Raw genomic sequence first — 22,291 nt, 5'->3', positions numbered from 1 at the left:
TGGTACACGTAACACGGTTACACCTGAGCCGGCTGTTCGGAGATCTTCTCGAGCCACTGTTACCCCGGTACATTTTAATGATTATGTCTTGAATTCGAGTATAATTGATGACGATTTGTTATTGCTTGCTGATGATGAACCAGTTTGTTTTGATGATGCAAAATCGAAACCGAAGTGGATGAAAGCAATGCATATCGAGATTGACTCGATAAATAAAAATAATACGTGGACGTTGACCGAGTTACCACGTGGTGCAAAGGCGATTGGTTTAAAGTGGGTGGGTTTTCAAGGTTAAAAGAAACGCGGATGGCTCGCTTAATAAACACAAGGCGAGACTCGTGGCAAAGGGTTATGTTCAGCAACCTGGAGTCGATTTTGACGAGGTTTTCGCACCGGTGGCTAGACTCGAAACGGTTCGTTTACTTTTATCTCTCGCAGCGAATGGAGGTTGGGAATTGCATCACCTCGATGTCAAATCCGCGTTCCTACATGGCGAGTTAAAAGAACAAGTTTTTGTTTTTCAACCGCTGGGTTTTGTTAAAAAGGGTGAAGAACACAAAGTATACAAATTATCCAAAGCGTTGTACGGCTTAAGGCAAGCTCCGAGGGCGTGGAATACAAAGTTGAACGGTATTTTGTTAAATATGAAGTTTCACCGGTGCATAGAAGAACAAGTGGTATACCGAAAGAAAATTGGAACCGATCTTTTAATAGTCGGTGTGTACGTTGATGACTTGATCGTGACGGGTTCAAATTTAAACTTAATAATGCAGTTTAAGCGCGAGATAGCTTTAAACTTTGAGATGTCAGATTTGGGAAAGCTAACTTATTATCTTGGAATTGAAGTTTCACAAAGCAAGGATGGGATAAAAATTAAGCAAGAAGCGTATGCGAAGAAAATTTTAGCTGAAGCGGGAATGGAGATTTGCAATCCTGCTCAAATTCCATTAGATCCGAGCATAAAAGTTTCTAAATTTGAAGACGAAGAAGATTTTGATGCTACGAGATATCGAAAGATTGTCGGGTGTCTCCAGTACCTTTTACAAACGCGTCCCGACTTGGCGTATTCGGTCGGAGTCGTAAGCCAGTACATGCAAAGCCCGAAGCAATCTCATGCAACTCTTATAAAGCAAATTCTTCGTTATATTCAAGGTACTCTCGGTTTTGGTATTTCTTACACTCGTGGGAAAAACGTGTTAGTAGGTTATAGTGATAGTAGCCATAACATTGACCAAGACGATGGCAGAAGCACTACGGGGCACGTGTTTTATCTTGGGTCTTCACCAATTACTTGGTGTTCTCGAAAACAGTGTACGGTTGCACTCTCATCGTGTGAAACAGAGTACATGGCGGCAAGCGCAGCCGCGTGTCAGGCGGTTTGGCTAAGAGACTTGATAGGTGAGTTATTCGACAAGGAAATTCAAGCAGTGGTGTTACGTATCGATAATACATCAGCAATAGCACTCGTGAAGAATCCAGTTTTCCATGGAAGGACCAAACACATTAAATCTCGGTTTCACTACATTCGAGAATGTGTTGATCGTGAAGAAGTAAGTGTCGAGCATGTTAGCGGTGTTAAGCAATGTGCCGATATCATGACGAAGGCTCTTGGAAGAATCAAATTCAAGGAGATGCGGGAATTACTTGGAGTTGAAGACTTGTCAGTTTCAAGTTCGAAATTCCGGGGGTGATTGTTGGGAATTTCGGTTCAAGGCGTTACTTGGCGTGCAAGGTTAAGTAGCATGATTTAAATATGGAGTGGATAATTATAAACAATTAAATGTGCTTAGATTTAATTGTTAGTATAATTATCATGTCATAATATTTAGCAATCTTAGTTGTAGTCTAATTGTGATAGGTTAGGTTATAAATACCCGTGCTTTGGGGTTAGAGATTGTAATTGGGTAATTGAGTTTTGTGAAGTTTCTCAATAATAACATACGTGTTTGGCTGCTTAGCCAAATTAACGTGTCTGGGTTTTGTGTTTCTGTTTAAAACTTGGTACCAATTCCATTAAAGGTTAGGTGGAGTCGATGATGGTCATAGTCTCATAGACAGGGACATATGATCATGTTCACAAAGAAATGTACCAAAAGTTAAAGATGATATTAAAGCAAACAACTGGATTTTTTTTATTTATACACACTTTATTATTCAAGATGATAGAGCTAAATCAATCTCATTTGATTTTACATTACGTACGTCCGTCCATATAAATATCTAGACGGCCATTATAACCAAAAAAAAGTCGAACTTTAAAAATTAATGGTCAAAGCGGTTGTTTGAACAATATTCGAATGACCACTCTTACCATAAGTTGAGAAACAAACAAAAAATGTCAGTGTTGTTCCTTTAGAAACAAACACAAAGTAAGTGTTAAGAGAATCTTGTCACCGACAGAACTCAAACCAAATTACTCTACTTTTGTTTCACCTCCAAATTAACACTCATGTTGTATCTTATAAACAAATCATAATAAAAGATACAGTGCCGGTTTAAAAACCCCATATGCCTTCAATCTTTATTAAATCCAATAAAAAATGTCTTCAAGATATTCAACTAACCAGACCCAAGCCTGCACAAACCAATAGTGTTGCTTGCGCAAGTGAAGTTTATGGACTATAAATAAAAACTCTTGTTCTGTATCAAACCCACTACACACACTAGGAAATAACACAGAGAAACTTTGGTGCGATTATTAGCAAGTCTTGGTCATCTCCAACAATGTTATTATGCATAATATATTTCAGTTTTCAAGAGAACTGTGTCAACATAGATCTCAACCAAAACTTATTTCATCATCTGTTTAATTAAATTTTGTTTAAGCTTTTAAGTTTTTAACGTCTCATGCATACTACACTTCAAATTATATTGTATTATTCATAAACGGTGTTTTACGACAAAGTTGAAATATATTTACTCCTATTCGTGCCGTTTAAAAAATATAATGATGTGATTCATACCTTATTTTTTGTCTCAAATTATTTTTCTTGAAAGCATGTTAGTATACTTTAAATGGCTTTTAGAGTTCTAATACTGATTGCGGCGCAGCTTGTTGCCCGCTTACCTGCCACTTCATTGTAAGTCATTTGGATGTTTCTATGAAGGATTTTAATTTGCATAAAAAAAAATACTGATTCAATGTTCAAACTACTACTTTTTTTCCTTGTATTTTTACGGAAACAGTGAAACTATTTTTAAGTTTTATGTTATGCAGCAAATGAAAAAAGAAAAATCAGAGTTAAAAAATTCATTATATTAGTAGAAAAACACACTGTTGAAACTAATTAAATAAATAAATAAAAATAAAAAGACGTTGTTGAGAGTGGGATTTGAACCCACGCCCTTTCGGACCAGAACCTTAATCTGGCGCCTTAGACCAACTCGGCCATCTCAACTTTTGTAATCATTGTTACATATCATTTTTATATCTTCTGAATAATGAATTGATGATTATACACACACGTTCAGATATCTTATTTAACATATGTTTAGATATTATAATCTCTCACTTTAATGATGTAATTCATTCACTTTTTGAGTGCCTTGTATATTTACATTCAAGGATGATCATAGTAAAAATGAGGAATATTCAATATGCAAATGTCTTTTATGACAAACCACAAATGATTGACTACAAGAAACAAAAAACTTGAAAACATGTTTCTTGCTTTAATCTTATATGTCGTTTAGTGTTTGACGAGTCTTAATGCATTGCGTTCAATCTCCGTGCAACTCGTTGAAGGAGTTGGTAACTTTCATTAGGGTGATGTAGGGGTATTCCACTCACACAAAATATAGTGTCACCTCAAAACAACCTAAAACTACTTAAAACTATGTTCGTAAAAACTTTAACCTAACCGCTTTTTGACACAGTTATAACCTAAAATAAAAAATGTACAAATAAATAATTAGTTAATCTAGTTGGGTTGGATTTCTAGCATAACTTGAATTTAAAAAGTTATATACAAGTAGGGCTGTTCACGAGCTGAGCCGAACCGAGCGAAGGGTTGCTCGTTGCTTGGCTCGTTTACAACCGAACTGAACCGAGCGGCTGCAATTCAAACTGAGCGAAAACCGAAACGAGCCAAACTCGAATCGAGCATTTTTCGATCGAACATCGAGCGATATCGAGCATTATTTATTTATTTTTCACTTAAAAAAATTCAATAAGAAACAAATTTAAATGTTGTAAATAATATATTTTATAAATAAATTAGTAGTTTTTAGACAAATATGTAATATATTGTAATTTTTTATTATAAATAAGTTTAGAGTGAGATATAATGATCATGTAAACAAACTTTTAGTTTTCTAAAAACTTGAATTGAACAAATAAAACTATAAAATTAACGGAATATGAAAAATTTTAAGAGGTAAAAATAATTGTAAGCTTATATTTATGTGTTTTGTCTATAATTTATATATTTGTTCATATATAATTATATATAAAATAAATTAAAAATATTCGAGCCGAGCTGAACCGAGTATACCCTTGCTCGTTGCTTGGCTCGTTTACAAACCGAACCGAGCAGAGCGCCTCGTTTTCAATCGAGCGAAAAAACAAGCGAGCATTTTCCGAGCAATTTTCGAGCGAGCGGCAAGCGAGTTCGAGCGTTGAGCGGTTTGGACGGCCCTATAAACAAGTCATACCGAAGCTTTAGACATATAACTCGAAATGAACCAAACTTGAACTCAATCTCTATTACATTAATTAAACAAGTTGAGTTTGTTCTTGTACATGTATAATCAAGTGGTTTGCTTTACACCATAAACCAGATATAAAATATGTGTTCAAAACTTGAGTGATAAAATTTCAAAACATTGTCTTTAAACCAATAAATATACACACACATAGTCCTATACATTATTACACTAGATATATAAAATATGTGTTCAAAACTTAAAATAGTGATAAAATTTCAAAACATTGTCTTTAAACCAATAAATATACACACATAGTCCTATACATTATTACACTAGGGTTTTGCATGAAACCAAATAAAACATACTTAAATAACTAAACTAAAACAAAACCGACAGTTTAGTTTTATTTTCTTTATACAAAAATCAAACCAAACTAAAATTATAGACTTTTAGTATTTATATTAACTTTTTATGTAACTTATAATAGTTTAATATCTGGTTTAACCTAAACATTTACCTCAAATATATACTAATCAATTAATCATTAACTAACCAAAAAACAAAGACCCAAAATTCATTTTGTCAAACTTTTTCTTCCTATCAAAAATTTCAATCTAAAATGTCAAAATTGAAAAAACCAAAACCATAAACCAAAGAAATAAAAAAAAGAAAAAAAAAACTGAAACAAAGCGGTTTCAGAAAAAACTCAAAAACCAACATTCCAGGTTTAGCCCATAACCGAATTTAATTGAACCGAACCGAACCGAACCGAACCAAACTGAACCGAACCGAACCGAACCGAACCGAAGTCACCCCAAACACCCCCGGTTATACACACTCTCGCTTGCTGCTGCTGCACATATGATTTCCCCAAAATCGCCACATTTATTACAAACGATTACGATTGATTTCACGTTGATCAACAACAGACGACCACCGTCGATTAATTCCCACATTTTCGACTACAGTTCAACAGGGTAATTGAAATCCATTCATCTTGTTTTCAAATTAGGGTTTTTATTAATTTTGTTTCACTTATTCAATTCAGTTTCACAGTAACTGTAATCCACACACATATCTTACTATTTCTGATCTGGGTTTTAACTTTTATCTTATAATTTCATGGAACCCTTAGACCCACAAAACAATATTAATAATAATAATAATAATGGGTTATCATCGCGGGCAAGAACCGTATGCGAAATGCTGGCTCGGGTTTACCTGGGTGAGGTTGAAACCCAATTAACCACCCTGGGAATGAACCTCGAACCCGAGGTTGTCGAACAAGTGCTTAAGTGTTCGTACGGGTATCCGGAAACAGCTGTTATCTTTTTTAAATGGGTCGGGTTGAGGCAGAAGCGGACGCCTTTAATGTGGAATTTGATTGTGGATTTACTTGGGAAGAATAAGATGTTTGATCAAATGTGGGAGGCGATTCGGTCGATGGGGCTAGAAGGGGTGTTGTCGTTGACGACGTTTGTTTCGGTGTTCGGGAGTTATTGTGAAGCCGGGAAGTCGTCGGATGCGGTGATGTCGTTTGGGTTAATGAAAAGTCACGGGGTTGAGCCAGATGTTGTGGCGGTTAACGCGCTTTTGAGTGCGATGTGTCGGGATGAGTCTCAGGTAATGAAAGCGTATGAGTTTTTTGAAAGTGTTAAGACGCAAATACCCCCAGATGGGGATACGTATGCGATATTGTTGGAAGGGTGGGAGAAGGAGGGGAATGTGGATCGGGCTAAAACGATGTTTGAGGAGATGGTGGTTCGGGTCGGGTGGAGCCCGCAGTATGTTTCGGCTTATGATACGTTCTTGATCACTTTGTTTAGGGCGTCGGAAATTGACGAGGCGTTTGAGTTTTTAAAGGTGATGAAAGGGGAAAAGTGTTTACCGAGTGTGAAATTCTATTCTATTGCTATTGATGTTCTGGTTCAACGTAATGATTCTGCGAAGGCTGTATTGTTATGGGATATGATGATAAATAGTGAATTGACACCGAGTTTGGTCATGTGTAATGCGATGATTGGTTTGTTGTGTAAAAACAACGAAATTGAGAACGCGTACAAAGTGTTGGATAAAATGCCTTACTATGGCGTTTTTGCTGATTCGGTAACTTACAATTTCATATTCCAATGTTTGGTTAAGAACAAGAAGGTGAAAGAAGCGGGTCGGTTTTTTAACGAGATGATGAAGAACGAGCAGCCTCCGACTCCTGAAAACTGTGCTGATGCGATTCTGTTGTTTTTTGAGCATGGTGATCCTGAAATGGCGTATGAGATTTGGTTGTATGTGAAGAAGGATAATGTTACTCCGATCGATGATAGCGCGAACGCTTTCCTTATCGGGCTTGCAGGTTTGGGGCGGTTGACTGAGTTGAGGAGGAATGCTGAGAAGTTTTTTAAAGGAAGGGTTAAGATTCATGAATATACGATGGAGAAAGTGAGGATCGCATGCAAGCGGGAGGGTAGAAAAGCTTGTGAAATGTATGATGATCTTGATAGGAAATGGAGATATTCCTAGACGTGTTTGTTTGTGTTGGTAGTGATTTTAGTCGTTTAGGGTTTTAGAATATGAACGGGCTGCTTAGTTCTTGATTCATGACACGGTATATTTTTTCTAATGACATGTTTTTACATCCTCTGTCGAATATTGTTATCTTTATCGTTGCTTTTGCTAGCGGCGTGCTATAGAAGCACCACTCTGATAGTCTAGACCAATGTGCTTGCCATATCGTACGGGTCGTATGATGTCAAATCAACTCTGCACACCATAGTCTGTCATGTCATACGGGCTGTATGATAGGACGAAAAATGAAATGGTCATATGGGCGTATGGCTTTGTTAATCAAAAACACCATGTGAACGTATGATTTGCTATCGTACAATCTATATGTTCTATATTTTGATGACACATATTTCCGTGTTTGGGTTTGCTGTTATGGCTCTGTATCCTGCAGTAAGTTTCTTAGCCCATTTTGACCATTTGCTAAAATATAATTTTCTTTCATTTACGTTGTCACATAAATATTTTACATTTATAAATTAGTAAACTTGATACTTTCTTGTTAAGACCGTCGCATGGATAATATTATAGTTATGTTTTATTTCTAATTGATCATCCGGGTACTTATCGATGGTGAGTTTTCCACAAATCTACTTGTTGATTTGTTAACGAGTGATTAACCGGATTCTTGCAGCGTGTTGTTCCTGAGTGAAGAAGAAACTTGTTCAATGTTACTGTCTGATGCACATGCGTGTAAAGTTGGATTAGACATTCTTGATTGGTCTCTGTTCGATCTATCAGAGTTGCCGGTTCAAATCATCTTTGGCCACTATATTAATAAATAAGCAGATGATTAATGATGGCAAATGCTTGTTTTGGTTTTGTAATTGCTAAGTTGACATGGGTTGAAGTCAAGTATCCTGTGCAAATTGTTTTCTATCTGATTCTATTGATTAGGAATATATTGGTTGGGTCTTTTTTTAGTTTTAAGGGTTCTCGCGTTTCCCAAAACATTGGTATTGGACACGTGGAAAGATATGATTGGCAAATGTAGTGTTACAATATGGTAAATTTTATAAACATGCGTTCCATAGGTGATACCACAATGTCACTTTATGCGTTCCATAGTAAGCAAACTACAATTAAAAAAAGACTTAAAAAATAATTCTTTATTTTTTATTATTTTCATACATTCAAATTCACTTCTATATCTACTTGATCATTTGGTAAAGTCTACTAATATAAATATAGTATTCAGGAGTGTAACATCCGACTTCTTACACGAACTAAATATTATCAACTCTTTCTACTTTGCTTATTGCTTTTTGTTAACCCAACGTCCAAAGAAAACTTTACGTGAAGTCACCCATCATGGAGTAGTTTAACTCGAGCATGTTAGCTCTCATTCAAAATCATTACATCTATAATGAGTTGATAATATTTGAAACAAGACATATCTTATGACTCAATATCTTACTCGACAATGCTAAAAACAAGTTATATATTTGAGACGGTGCATTTCTTATGACCCGTTGTCTTTTCCGTTATATTCGATTGAGATGTTACATATAAGAAGAAAAGACCCGACTATATTTTCCTCTTAAAACACAAAATCTATAGACTTCTTAAAAATTCAATGAAAAGAGTGTTTATAAATAGAATAAAGTGTTGTAAACAACATGTTTAAATTTCATTATTCTAAGATTGACAAGTCTGTCTCTATAAAGTGCAACCATAACCATGCTTTACATATGGGTAACGTACATTCACTTTCAATGGCATCTTCATATACCTTCCTTCCTCCTTCAAAATCAAAACCCTACCTTCATCATCATAAACAATTCCACTCTCCATCTATGCGGTCCCACTCCGCCAATCACAATGCCGAAAGCACACGTCCTCGGCCCCAAACTCCGCACCACGAGCCCTCTCACCTGGTTCTTAGCCTTCGTATGCGCCCTCATTGCCATCATCATCATAATCGCTGGCATTGTCGTCTTCATCGGCTACCTAGCCATCCGTCCCAAAGTCCCAATCCTCTACGTCCACTCTGCTCGCCTAGACGACATTGTTTTCAACCAGGAAGGCGTTCTAGCTGTCCGATTATTCCTTATTGTGAAAGCCGAAAACCATAACTTGAAAGCACATGTTAGTTTCTACAATACTAGACTTATTCTTGCGTACCAGGGGATAAACATTGCGGAATTGGTGGCAGACCCGTTTGAAGTGCCGAAAAATACAACTTTGGAGTTGAATTATGTGGTGGAGTCGTCATCGATTCCTTTGAATCCACACGAACAGGACTTGACCGAGATGTCGTTGGGGACGTCGAAAGCGATGCCGTTCTTCTTGAAAGGGAATTCGAGGACCAGATGGAGGGTTGGGCCGTTGGGATCGTTGAAGTTTTGGTTGCATGTTAACTGCCATATGTGGTTGCCTGTTAATAAGTCTATTGTGTATCCGCACTGTAACACGAAGTCACATTGACAGGTTGCTGTAACCTTAGCAACCTGTCAATGTAGTCGTCCTATGGTGTTACAGTTACATATTTAGATATTAAATTTCTTGATATGTTGATGATTTGAAAAGAGCAAGGTTTCTAATTGGGTGATAAGTTTAGATATGTTTGAATTGTGAAAAATGTTTAGTTTAACTTGGTTAATTTAACACGTGTTGGTAAAAAGTTATGTAACTATTTGATGTATAATAAATAACTAGTAATTTACCCGCGCGTTGCGTGGCGAAATTGTTTGGTAAAATCTGGGCGTTGCAGCAGCGAGTCAATACGAATTCCTTCGGTATTGGTTATGTTATTTGCGGTATAAACAATGTAGGTAAGGCCCGAACATTCTAAAAAATATATTCTTTGACCTAACACATAAAAAGATTAGCATATAAAAAACTAAAATTATTCAAAATGACATTTATTTGGTTGCTAAAAACCCATGCGGAGGTAACACCCAAGCGGCGTTGTTCTCAGGCGTTGAGAAGGTAACTTGACGTGAATTCGGTTATGTTCATTACGAAACCGGAACTAAATTAAAAACAAAACAAAATCAAAAAGAAAAAAAAAAGAGAAATTTAGGCAGACCAATGGGGTAGGGTCGGTTAAACTCGGTTGTTGGTAAAACTCCAAGAGTTGTCGGTCTCGGGCATTGAGGAGGTCAGCATACACAAATTCGGATTCATTACGGTACCGGAACTAAAAATAAAATAGCATTCGGTTGGTTTCTATTACATTCATTACGATACCGGAAGTAAAAACATTTGTTATGATACCAGAACTAAAACACACAAAAAAATTGGCGTTTAGTCGATTTTCGTTACATTCGTTATGGTACCAGAAGTAAAGTGAAAAAATAACAAATTGTGTGGATCAATAAGGCGATGTCACGTGGCCCAATCAAGGTCTTGCGACACTAAAATCATGTTTTAATCTTATTAGATAATATTCATCCGGATCGAGGGTCCAGTTTAGACATTTTATATATTTATTTTCTAACCAAAAAAACAAAAGTGTAACTTAACATATAGAAGAGGGGTTGTGATTGTAATATGAATAGTAAAGTTTGCTCACATTTAAAGATCCTCTTTTTAATAATATATATAATGTATCTTAAATATATATATAAACAAAAACTTTCTAAATTCTCTTAAGTTATCAGATTGTTTTTTTTTTTAAAGAAGACTTCTCATGTATTTAACCAGAATTCATGGTATGGGTCTCACCAAACTCAAATATCCTTTAAACAGATATTATTGGTAACAAGATTGACTCAAATTTCAAAGACATTATTGTTTTCTTTTTAGTAACGACCAACTAAGTAACGCCGGGTGCTTCGTACGCGGCCCCATTTGCTAAAGGTAACCCGAGCCGGCCACGAGTTCGGACGGACGGAGCCCCTAGCGGTCCACCTATTGAGGATTCCTAGGATAAAACCCGACCCCCACGCCCGTTACGGGCGAGATCAGGACTCGAACCCTGGCAAAGCCAGGGTCATCCCTCATATCTCCATATAAATTGGTGATATTGAAATTTAAACCCCCTACATCTCACTACGTAGGGCTGTTCAAAACCGGATATCCGGAAGTCTTTCGGATAGTGAAAATAACTATCCGAATCCGAAAGTTCGGATATCTGAATTTCCGAAAAAGAAATAGAAAAAATTGTGAGGGTGGGCCTGACGGAGACGGACGATGGTGGTCCTGGTGCTGCCGTGAGGGTGGGATGGACGACGGTGGTGCTACAACGGTGGTGTTGGTGGTGACGTGAGGGTGGGACGAACGGTGGTGCAGCTGTTGCGGCTGCCGTGAGGAGTGAGGACGGGGGAGTGAGGGTTACTGTTTGAACATTGAAAGAGAATAAGAGGGATGCCATGCCTGCTGCTGCTCGTGTTATGTGTTTGTGGTATGTGTGTGTTATAAGAGTTATAAAATAAAATTAAAAAAAATAAAATTAAAATACCGGATAATTCGGATATCCGAAAAATCTTAAAACTACTATCCGAATCCAAATCCGAATTTTCGGATATCTGAAAATTCGGATAGTACGGATACGGATAGTCGGATAATTTTGAACACCCCTACTCACTAGTAAAGTGAGTGCTCTACCATTGAGTCACATCCAATTTATCAAAAAAAACATTATTGTTATTTGGTAAGCAAACAAAATAATCATTCAATTTACCTTGAACTTTGTGTTTTTCAAGCCATAACACTTAAAGAGGAACGGAGGGAGTTTCAGTTATTATTTAATTCATATATTTATATTTTGTATTCGTGTGTTACACAAGTCACTGACCTAGTCATAACAATAAGGTTGTTCACCATGGAAGGGGCTTTAAAGGCACTTCATAGTGTCATATCACCCCTAATCATCATCACGTAAGTTTTTTGCTCTTCTCCGTAAGACTATGTCTAGTGGAGGGGCTACAAATTGAGGCGTTTTGTGTCGTGTGACGCTCAATCAGCAAGGAGTGAGAATTTGTTTCTGGGATGTAATGGTGTTGGAGCTACAAATATAATATATATATATATATATATATAGATATACCTCCTCTCTCAATCACAATATAATAATAATAATAAAAAGCACATTTCGCCCCCCACAAACAACACAAGCCGGCGATAAAAGCTTCCCCCCCAACAATTCACCCAGGGTCGATGTTGTAAGCCATTCACGCCCACTACACATAGCCTAACACCTTTATGTGGTTGAATGCCCCCGGCCCTTCACGTCATCTCGTCCCCATATCCACGTGTCTTCCTTCTAACTCACTCTATGCCACGTGTGTGTAACACTCATTCATCCCACTACTCAAATAACCCTCATTCTTACAAACGCGATTCCTGTTCTCCAAAACTCTTTCTTTCTAAAAGCCAAAGGATAAAACATGTCAGGCGGCGTTGGACCTACCGGCGACATGCTCCTTAAAGAAGGAGGCAAACATGTACATGAACAAAAACACCGTGGCATCAGCTTCTCCTTCCAGCAACTCAACTCCCTAGCCGTAGCCATCGTCCTGTCTGCCTTGGGCATGGTCGCGGCCTTAGACCTCGCTTTCGTACTATTCTCTTTCTTCTACATGTACTATCTATCCAAAGTCGCCTTCCCAACCCTCTCCCCATCCCACACCCACTCGGTTTTCGACTCCAAAAACCGCCTCTACACCGTCCTCGGTGCCGCCGTGGGTCTTCTCCTTCCGGTGGCGTACATGCATATTTGAAGGTGTTCTTGAAGGTATCAAAGCAGCTACTCCGCATGTGTTCTTGTTGGCTAGTGAGTATTTTTTGGAAGAGGTGGCGGGTTCTTTCGGGTTTTCGTTGCCGATGAGGGTGTTGGTGATGGTGGTGTATAACTCGACGAGGGTATTAGCGTTGATGGAGTGGGTGAGGTGTGAGGTAATTATGAAAGATGGAGATGGGAGTAGTAGGAGGTTGTTTATGGGGAGAGTGTTGGCTTTGGTGAATTTGGTGTATTGGGGGTTTAATCTTTTTGGGTTTTGTTGCCGTTTTATTTGCCCAAGGCTTTTAAGACTCTTAGTGATGATGATGATGATGATGATTTAATTCATGTTTTTGGATGTGTATATAAGGTGTATTAGAAGGATTATGGATCGCAAGGTTAATAATGATGATGAATTATATGACTGTCAAAGGCTATATACATTTTGTCTCTTATTTTTGCATTGATATTTTAGATAGTTTTTTTTTTTTTTTTTAAATAGTAATTTGAATCATTAGCGGTCTATTTGATCATCCGTATTCTTCGAGTATAGAACCAAGTCTATTTGATCAGGCTGAAAGCACACGTCATAAACAATTCCACTCTCCATCTATGCGGTCCCGGCCCCAAACGCCGCACCACGAGCCTCTCACATGGTTCTTGGCCTAGCCATCCATCCGTCCCAAAGTCCCAATCCTCTACGTCCACTCTGCCTGTCTAAACAGACGACTCTGCCCGTCTAGACAGACGACGTTGTTTACAACCAGGAAGGCATTCTAGCCGTCCGATTATTTATTATTGTAAAAGCCGAAAACCATAAGTTAAAGCACATGTTAGTTTCTACAATACTAGACTTATTCTAGCGTACCAAGGGATAAACATTGGGGAATTGGTGGCTACCCGTTTGAAGTGCCGAAAAATACTACTTTGGAGTTGAATTATGTGGTGGAATCGTCGTCGATTCCTTCCTTTGGATCCGCACGGACAGGACTTGACTGAGCTGGCATTGGGGACGACGAAAGTGATGCCGTTCTTGAAAGGGACTGAGCTGGCATTGGGGACGACGAAAGTGATGCAGTTCTTGAAAGGGAATTAGCTGGCATTGGGGACGACGAAAGTGATGCCGTTCTTGAAAGGGACTGAGCTGGCATTGGGGACGACGAAAGTGATGCAGTTCTTGAAAGGGAATTCGAGGACACGATGGAGGGTTGGGCCGTTGGGATCGTTGAAGTTTTGGTTGCATGTTAACTGCCATACATCGTTGCCTATTAATAAGTATGTTGTGTATCCGCACTGTAACACGAAGTTGCATTGACAGATTTCTGTAACCTTGACAACCGGCCAATGTAGTCGTGCTATGGTGTTACGTTGACAACCTGACAATATAGTCGTGTTATGGTGTTACAGTTACATATTTAGATATTAAATTTCTTGATATGTTGATGATTTGAAAAGAGTAAGGTTTCTAATTAGGTTATAAGTTTAGATATGTTTGAATTGTGGAAAATGTTTATTTTAATTTGTTTAATTTAACACGTGTTGGTAAAAAGTTATGTAATTATTGATGCAATAATATATGTAATGTATATATTTAACAAGGGTTATTCATTGATGTTAAACGTACATGTGGTGCTATTCATTAAGGGACGGATCCAAAACTGTTATACAAACAAAAATGATACCTAAGTCAAGAGAGAGACAAGTTAAAGTTGCACCAAGAAAACCATCTTAATGATGGGTGTTTGGTCTTGTTTTTATATCCATATAAACAAACTGGTATTGATTTTTTTCTAGCACCGTTAATGTGGATTTTGATCGGTTAGGCCCCCATGCAGTGGTCCAGAATTCCCCAATACTCTGGTACAATTTTTCGACAAATTTTGGAAGGATAGTGTTCTTGTTTTTCCGTCCAAATCCCCAAACCAATTTTCTCAAGTAGTACTGGTTTTTCTTCTTTGCATCTCTCTGACGTCGTCAATTCCTCGATTTTCAACCAAGTTCCCCAGATTGTAGTGTCACCTCATTTCCCATTTGCCTCGTTAGGATATTTTGTAGTCACTCCATGTTGCCTTGTTATTGAAGAGTGAAGACTGTCAATCCAAGCGACCCACAAAGGCTAACAAGTAGTAAAAAGACGGATTGTAAGTATGTAACTTTCTATTTTGTACACCCTCGTTTTTAGAATCTCTTCAACCGTCATAAGGCAGATTCAATTTTTCACGTGTTATCTATTTCTTGAGCTTAGATTTGTGAGTATGTGTGATCATTTAAATTTGATTAAAGAAATATATATGTTTGCTGGATTAATTCATTTTAATTTTAGAAATGTTTTCTAAGCTTTCATTAAAGGCCTATGTAAACAAGATGGCACCATCCTTAGATTTTATAGACCAAATACCCTTTATATTTATTTAATTTGTTTTCGTTTTGAAGAAAATTCTTTAACAATTTATTTATTATATGCTTTCTTTTCAGTAAACAGTACATTTCTTTTCTGGGTAAATAAATTACAGTTTTGGTATATGTTGTTTGTTCACTTTATTCATTATTATTTATATTAAATAGGAGAATTCAATTCTCCTTACAAAATTACTATTCAATATTTTAATAATTATAATCACTAAATCATTAAACACTAATTCCCTAATTTCATAAATACAAATGATGGTTTTTATTTCTTTTATTTTACTTTTTCTTTAAACTAATTAAAATGTTAAACAAATTATATTTTTAAACACTAAATTTGGATAAGTATCGGCGTTACATGTTTTATTTGTCGGTTAGTTAAACGATTTTCTTAAACTTTGTTTAGTAATATTTTATAGTAATTTTGTGCAAGTATCGGGTTGCATGCTACATACTAAATTTGGGAAGTATCGGGTTTACATGTATCGGTTTTACAATGACCGAAGCTTTTTTCATTATTTAAAAATATCCAATCGTTTCATGGTTTTCGTTGCAACATTTGGTACCTCGCCTTAAAATATTTTTTTGGCTTACTAATTTATGTTTATGAATTTGTGTTGGTATCGATGATACTATCTGAATTTGTGTTAGTTCACAACTGTAACGTGCAGGTTTTTTTGGTTCTACATATGATATGATTTGTTGTATTTTGGTATTGGCGAGTTTATTTCTTTTGTTTAATTTCGATGTCGTAACTTGATACAGACTGCTTCGCGTCGACTTACAACGATTTTATAATTCTACTTATGTTTTTTGTTCGATTTAATGGTCCCGCCGTGAAGCGCGGGTCCAAAATCCTAGTTTCATTCTAAAAACTAACCTTTTAAGTTTTAACAAATCTATGCCTTATATATACATTACTACTATTTCACATCAGTAGGGGCTCAACGAGTATAGAGGCCTAAACTGAAATATGATTTGGGGTCTCTTTATGATAATTGTTAAGAAAAAAAACATGTTTCCTATAAGTTTTGAACTCATAACATATATTTTAGTAACAAGCAAGCTTAGCACCACACCAATACACTACTTTGAATTTACTTTACCCATTATTATATATCCATATATAATGTTTTTTTTAGACTTGGAGACCTTAATTAAGCTTGGACCTAAAGCTCTAGCTTGTTTTCGCTAGTCTACATGAGCATCAAGTATATTATTTATTAAAAATAATAAGTCCATATACATAAGTTTAAAGAACAATAACATCACATGAATACATATAAATATATTTTATAATATATTAAAATAAGCCATGAGTAAAATGCCTATCGTGCAAGGGCACATGACCTCATGTAACTAAAAAGTTGTGGTTGCGTCAATATCCTTGACCAAAATGGTTATATAGTTTATACCTCAACACTTATTTGCTAATAATATTCTATCTAGACTGGGATTGTTTAAAAAAAGAACAAATCATATGAACTCAAACCGTAATTTACTCTATTAAATATCTTTTGAAACTAATGTGATATTATTCATTCCCGATTTCAATTCAACCAGTGAACAGTTAAGACAACCGACTCGCTGACACATCTGTTTTTCAAAAAAAAAAAAAAAAAGTTTTAAGCAATAACATATTTTGACATATCTAAATGTCGGTTTGTTTATTTTCACTTTCTGAAATAGGTTTGTTTGTTTGTTTGTTTTTTAGTCATGTTTGATGTATTTGTCTAATTTTGGGACGAAAATATTCCTAACCACCTCCCTCCATGTGTATACCCGTGCCCAGTCCACGTGAGTTTCCTGTTCCACCCTCACTCCCACAGTAACCCTTCTTAACTACCCCTAGTGGCATTCTCGTAATTTCACCCACTCATTACAACACCACTGGCCTTTAAATACTTGCACAAATGGTCCTCGTGGTTTAATAAACTGCATGTATGATCACTAAAGTTTAAATGTTGCATGGATAGTCTAAAGTTCTGAGAGATGGTTGCACCGTTGGCCCCAGACATGGACGACAACCGAAGTATAAAATAACTATTATACCCTTAGTTATTAAAAATGTATCAAATTGTGACAAACATATGACTAGTAATTATTTTAATTTATGTTTTTCGGTTTGTGTTTTTTAATAGGCTTTACTATTTTTTACAAATACTAAGGGGTATGATAAGAATCGAGTTATTCAAATGATCCAAAAAATAGATGGAAACAAAATTAGAAAATAGAGAGAACCAAAGACTCAAACCATAGTTTCATTCACAATCGAAACAGTATACAAACAGGCTTTATATTTCAATTATGAGTAAGGTACATATCATTTTACATTTACTTAGAGCATACACAACAAAAACCCATACAAACGTCACATCATCGCCATGTCATATTCCAAACTTTTTTCAAAAACTTTACTTTTTCCACAACAACAAATCTCAACAAACCCTACTAGAAATAATATATATATATGTGTGTGTGTATACATATATATAATATAGGTGTGTATGAGAAGGGGAGGGGGTGGACGCACACTCCAACTCCGTTGCAGGTTTGCATAGTCGGACCTACAACTCCTCAATGCTCTACAACGGTGGAGTCTAACTCCCTCCACGTCCGTCAGTTGCCACACGGAATCGGATCTCGGGCATGTAGCCCGATGTGAATGCTCTTGACTGTGACCAACAATGCAACCATCTCGAAACTTTAAACCAGCCATGCAGATTTTTTAAATTCTAGGGACCAACATGCAATTTGATCAAACTATAGTGACCATTTATACAATTAACTCTACTTTGCTAATTAATTCTCCCTCCTCCACGTGGCGTCACATCATTCGTCTGTGATATTAATAAGTAACCTACATGTAAAAGAATCTGGGTCTAAAGCTGTCAAAGATAGATAGATAGGGTTTATATGATCTACTCTGTTTAGAAAGCTCGAGTTAACATAACAATTAGCATACATACATGCAGATCTATATATATATATATATACATATAGATCGTGTATCTATAGGTGAAGAATTGTCACGGTGGTTTTCCGATTCGCTTGGTACAGGTCGGGAACGGATTCGTCGGAGATGAATAGAATAGAGTTCCCGCTTTGTATCAACTGAATCAGAAGCTGCAGTGAATCATAATGATGTTGTTGTTGTTTATCTGCTGCTGGAGTCATAGCTGATTTTAATTGATGAGATTTAGGATCTGCAGGTTCAGGTTTGGTTTGAAATTGATTAGATTTGAATATTTGATGCATTGGATATTGAGTTATGTTATGATTCTAATTGTATAACATATTAATAATTATAAAATATGATTCAGATCTCTGTTTTTTTATATATGTAATTCTGTTGCTTTTTTTTAATTGTTGATTTTGTGAATAATGGATTGCAGTGATGTTTAGTTTGTATTATTTGATTATGGATTCAGTTCTTTGATGCTAGCTGGTTAAATATGACATGTGTTATCTGAAGTTGTTGTTCAGCATTTTTGATGTTATTTAACCCAACAAACAAGTGCATTTAAATTGACTTGACACCTGATTCTAAGTTTATCTGCAATGTCGGATGCGATTTGGCTGTTTATTATACTTTAGAGATTGAGAATTTCATTATTATGCTTTTAAGTTTGTTTATGAATAATGTGTTTTCATTGATGCCTAGTTTGTATTTGTAAAGTGTCAGGCTTGACATTGCAAATGGAAGTGTAACTGATTATGGATTCACTTATTTGGTGCTAGTTGATTATGACATCTGTGTTTTCTGATGTTGTTCTTCAACCTTTTTGATGTTTTTTAACAGAACAAACAAGTGCATTAATATTGACTTTATACCTGATTTCAAGTTTGTCCTCAATTTCGAATGCTATTATTCTGTGTATAAGTGTATTGTACTTTAGAGATTGAGAATGACATTAGCGCTATGACTTTGTTGGTTTTTAATAGTAATGGTAATATATGTTGTTCTTGGTCAGTTGCATGAAATCTATTTTATATAAGTTGGTTATGGAGTTCTATTGCGAAAGGTTAGTACTTAGTAGTAGCATAAACATGAATCTTAAAATCAGTTTAAATGATACAAATTCATGTTATTATATTCGATACATAGATTCCTTAAGTCAGTAGTCCATTGCAATGGATGAATTAAACAGTTTGGTGTTCACTTTTTACTAATACAATGTAAGTTAATGCGACATTTCTGCTCAATCAGTCATCTGCGGATTCTATGCGCATGCTCATCAAGATTACCTGCTTAATCAGCATCCTTTTTTTAACTAATGGTTTCATTGCAAGGATCTGATGACCATTTATTCGCCTTAATTTGTAGCCGAACTCTGTTGCAGTACTTTCGATTATTTTGATATCAAGTTAGCAACCGGAATGGTTTGTTGTCATTAACCATGCCAGCCTGTTTGATCATCTCTTGTTATGATAGTATGTAACATCCTGTTTTCGAGAATATTTATAAATTAAGTATCTATGTTTTGTCAGTTTTGTGAAAGGTTTTATTTACATTGAGTAATGATATCTAAAATGTTAGTTACGAGTTAGTTAAGAGTTATAATAATATTGTGTTAGTTAATAGTTAATGGTGATATTGAGTTTGTGTAACCATTTTTGCCAATTTGTGAACTATAAATAAAAATTGGGGTATTCCTGTTTGATGATAAATTTGTAAGAAAATTAGGGATTTTAGTATATATTAGCTGCAAATAAATAGATTATAAACATATTAGTGTTTGAGCTTCTTAGATGTTGTGTAGATTTACAACCATTGAGGCATGTGTTAAGAGTTTCGAGTATCTTATGGATTTGGAGTCATGATATGAGATTTTCAAGTACAATCTGTTAATCTGAGATAAGTAAATCTTTCTTAACAAATTGGAGTGTTTAGAAGTAATGGATTATGATTATGTAATTGAATTCAAGGTGATAATAAGTTTATGAAATGGGCCTTTTTTAGATTTATTGATTTTACATACATATGAACCACCTGTCTGTAGCTCACATTTTCTTTGCCTTGAGAAAACACTTTGTACGCGGTTCACATATTCCACACCATTTTATCTTCTCTCATGCCATATAATGTGGTTCGAACCGTTTGCAAGTTTTGGAAGATATGTGGTTCACATATTTCTCATGCCATCCAGATTTTGGCCTATATAAAGTATTTCCTTTTCTAATATATATACAGATCATTTTACTTAAATTAACTAATCATTAATCACAGCGGTCTCTGGCTTGCTTGGTACAGCCCGAGAAATAGTTCTGCCTTTGATATTATGTTACATGATTTTTGTGGGCTATTTTACTAGTCCCGGGCTGTACCAAACATATCTGAGATACCTGTGAAAATAATTAGCATAGGTCACTACTGGTTCTTCACTGTATTCCTTTCACTTTATATTTGACTTCGAAATTTTTGTTGGATCAATTTGAATCACCATTGGAACAGGCGGCTTGGTGAGCTGGTTGGGATTTAACATTTTGAGCTGGTTCTGCACTGTATTCCTTTCACTTTATATAATGGTTTCGCTTGTTGCAGGTCATCACCTTCCGATGGTTAAGTTTTTAAGAGTATTGCTTGGTTCAAAGGTATCATGTGTTGATCATCCAAGAAGACTAACTTGGCTATCAATAGTGAGGCAACTTTTTTTTTTTTTTGGGGGGGGGGGGGCGTTCAAGTTATCAACAATGAAGTCTCGTTATAATGTGAAGATCTGTATCGAAAAAGAGTTGCCACTAAAGGATTCCATGGAACTGACATAACGTGTCTCTAATGGCACTTGTTCATAGTTTAGGTTAGCTCTAACAGGTAACTCACAACTGATGGAGAATCAATGGAACTTGCCACTGATGGTGGTTACTGCATATGAGGCTTATGAAATTCGTTATTGATTGCAGGTTACCACCTGATGAAGGCTTCTCCCCATTGCGCGCTATCGATTATAAATACAAAAGTTCGCATTGAGTCTTTTACCACTTAACCGTAGAATTTATTGTGTCGAGTGCTTGTGTGTGAATTCAATGCGAAAACTTGTCTGTTCCAATTCTAGAGGAAATTTGAAGTTATCTTGTTTCGTAGCTAGAGTGATAGCTAGGATATCGTTTGAAATTTCAATTGTATTACACGAGTAATAGAAGTATTTGATTTTAATATACCAACTGATTTATTGTTTAATTGTTTGTTTAAATCGTGAATCAATCGAGTATCGACAATGAAACAACGATGCTTGGTAAATTTATTAACAAATTATTTCGCTGCAAAATAACAATAATTATTTTTTTATTACTTATTTTGAACAACTAAAATTTTTTTATCCACTTATTTTACCCAATGTGAGAATACTAGAACTCACAACTTTTTGATTATAAGCCATACACATTTATCACTAAACCAAGCTAACGGTTGTATAACACTAATTATTTAGAGCTAATTTTGTGAAAACAAGATTCTAAAAATAATATATCCTTATTAACTAAATATCGTAGTTGATTTATTTATAATGACAATTGGCTTCATAACATTAAGTAGCTTCATAAGTTATAACAATGTATTGAGACATAAGTAGCTTTATAACAATGTATATATACAACCTGTGGAAAAGTAAGGGGGTGTTTGACATTCCTTATTTTACATCCTTATAACTTATTTAAACATAAGTTACAAAGTTGTAACTTATAACTTATATACTCACAAAATCTAACTTTTTCAAACATCTTATAACTTATAACCCATAAGTTATAAGCTATAAGGAGCAAAAATAAGAAATCCCAAATAAACCCCTAAATAAGTATTAAAATATCAAATAATTAGCCTTATACAAATGAAAATAAAAGAAATTTAACCACCTTTAAGTCTACTTTGAGGTCACATGTTCAAACCGTATAAGCAGTTTTTTGCACAAAAGTGTAGTTTAAGGCTGCATACATCAGATCATGAAGCGATTCAGCTTCCCTAAACTTAAGTAGTCTTGAGAACTTGGCGCACCAGGTACCTTTAAGCCCTAAGAA

The 22,291-nt window shown here is 35.7% G+C and overlaps 2 protein-coding genes, 1 non-coding gene and 2 pseudogenes across 3 annotated transcripts; 4 read left to right on the top strand and 1 right to left on the bottom strand.

The window, feature by feature from the left end:
* Positions 1-3,317: 3,317 nt before the first annotated feature.
* On the bottom strand, positions 3,318-3,398 carry TRNAL-AAG (transfer RNA leucine (anticodon AAG)). Its single transcript has one exon. It is a non-coding gene; the product is annotated as a tRNA-Leu (tRNA).
* A 2,103-nt stretch (positions 3,399-5,501) lies between these two features.
* Positions 5,502-7,703, top strand: LOC143602880 (pentatricopeptide repeat-containing protein At3g02490, mitochondrial-like). The gene has a single exon (XM_077079858.1). It carries the CDS (start codon positions 5,770-5,772, stop codon positions 7,162-7,164), a length of 1,395 nt encoding a protein of 464 aa, XP_076935973.1. The 5' UTR covers positions 5,502-5,769; the 3' UTR covers positions 7,165-7,703.
* A 1,284-nt stretch (positions 7,704-8,987) lies between these two features.
* LOC143602873 (uncharacterized) lies at positions 8,988-9,776 on the top strand. Its single transcript, XM_077079850.1, has one exon. It carries the CDS (start codon positions 9,028-9,030, stop codon positions 9,631-9,633), a length of 606 nt encoding a protein of 201 aa, XP_076935965.1. The 5' UTR covers positions 8,988-9,027; the 3' UTR covers positions 9,634-9,776.
* A 2,730-nt stretch (positions 9,777-12,506) lies between these two features.
* LOC143604230 (uncharacterized) lies at positions 12,507-13,250 on the top strand (annotated as a pseudogene).
* A 7-nt stretch (positions 13,251-13,257) lies between these two features.
* On the top strand, positions 13,258-14,186 carry LOC143604219 (uncharacterized; annotated as a pseudogene).
* The last annotated feature ends 8,105 nt before the right edge of the window (positions 14,187-22,291 follow it).

This window comes from Bidens hawaiensis, unplaced genomic scaffold (genome assembly GCF_021521415.1).
Source record: "Bidens hawaiensis isolate Kalapana, Puna unplaced genomic scaffold, B.hawaiensis_p1.1 tig00001961_1, whole genome shotgun sequence".
NCBI classification, from domain to species: domain Eukaryota; kingdom Viridiplantae; phylum Streptophyta; class Magnoliopsida; order Asterales; family Asteraceae; genus Bidens; species Bidens hawaiensis.
This window is presented reverse-complemented; position numbering and strand designations above follow the sequence as displayed.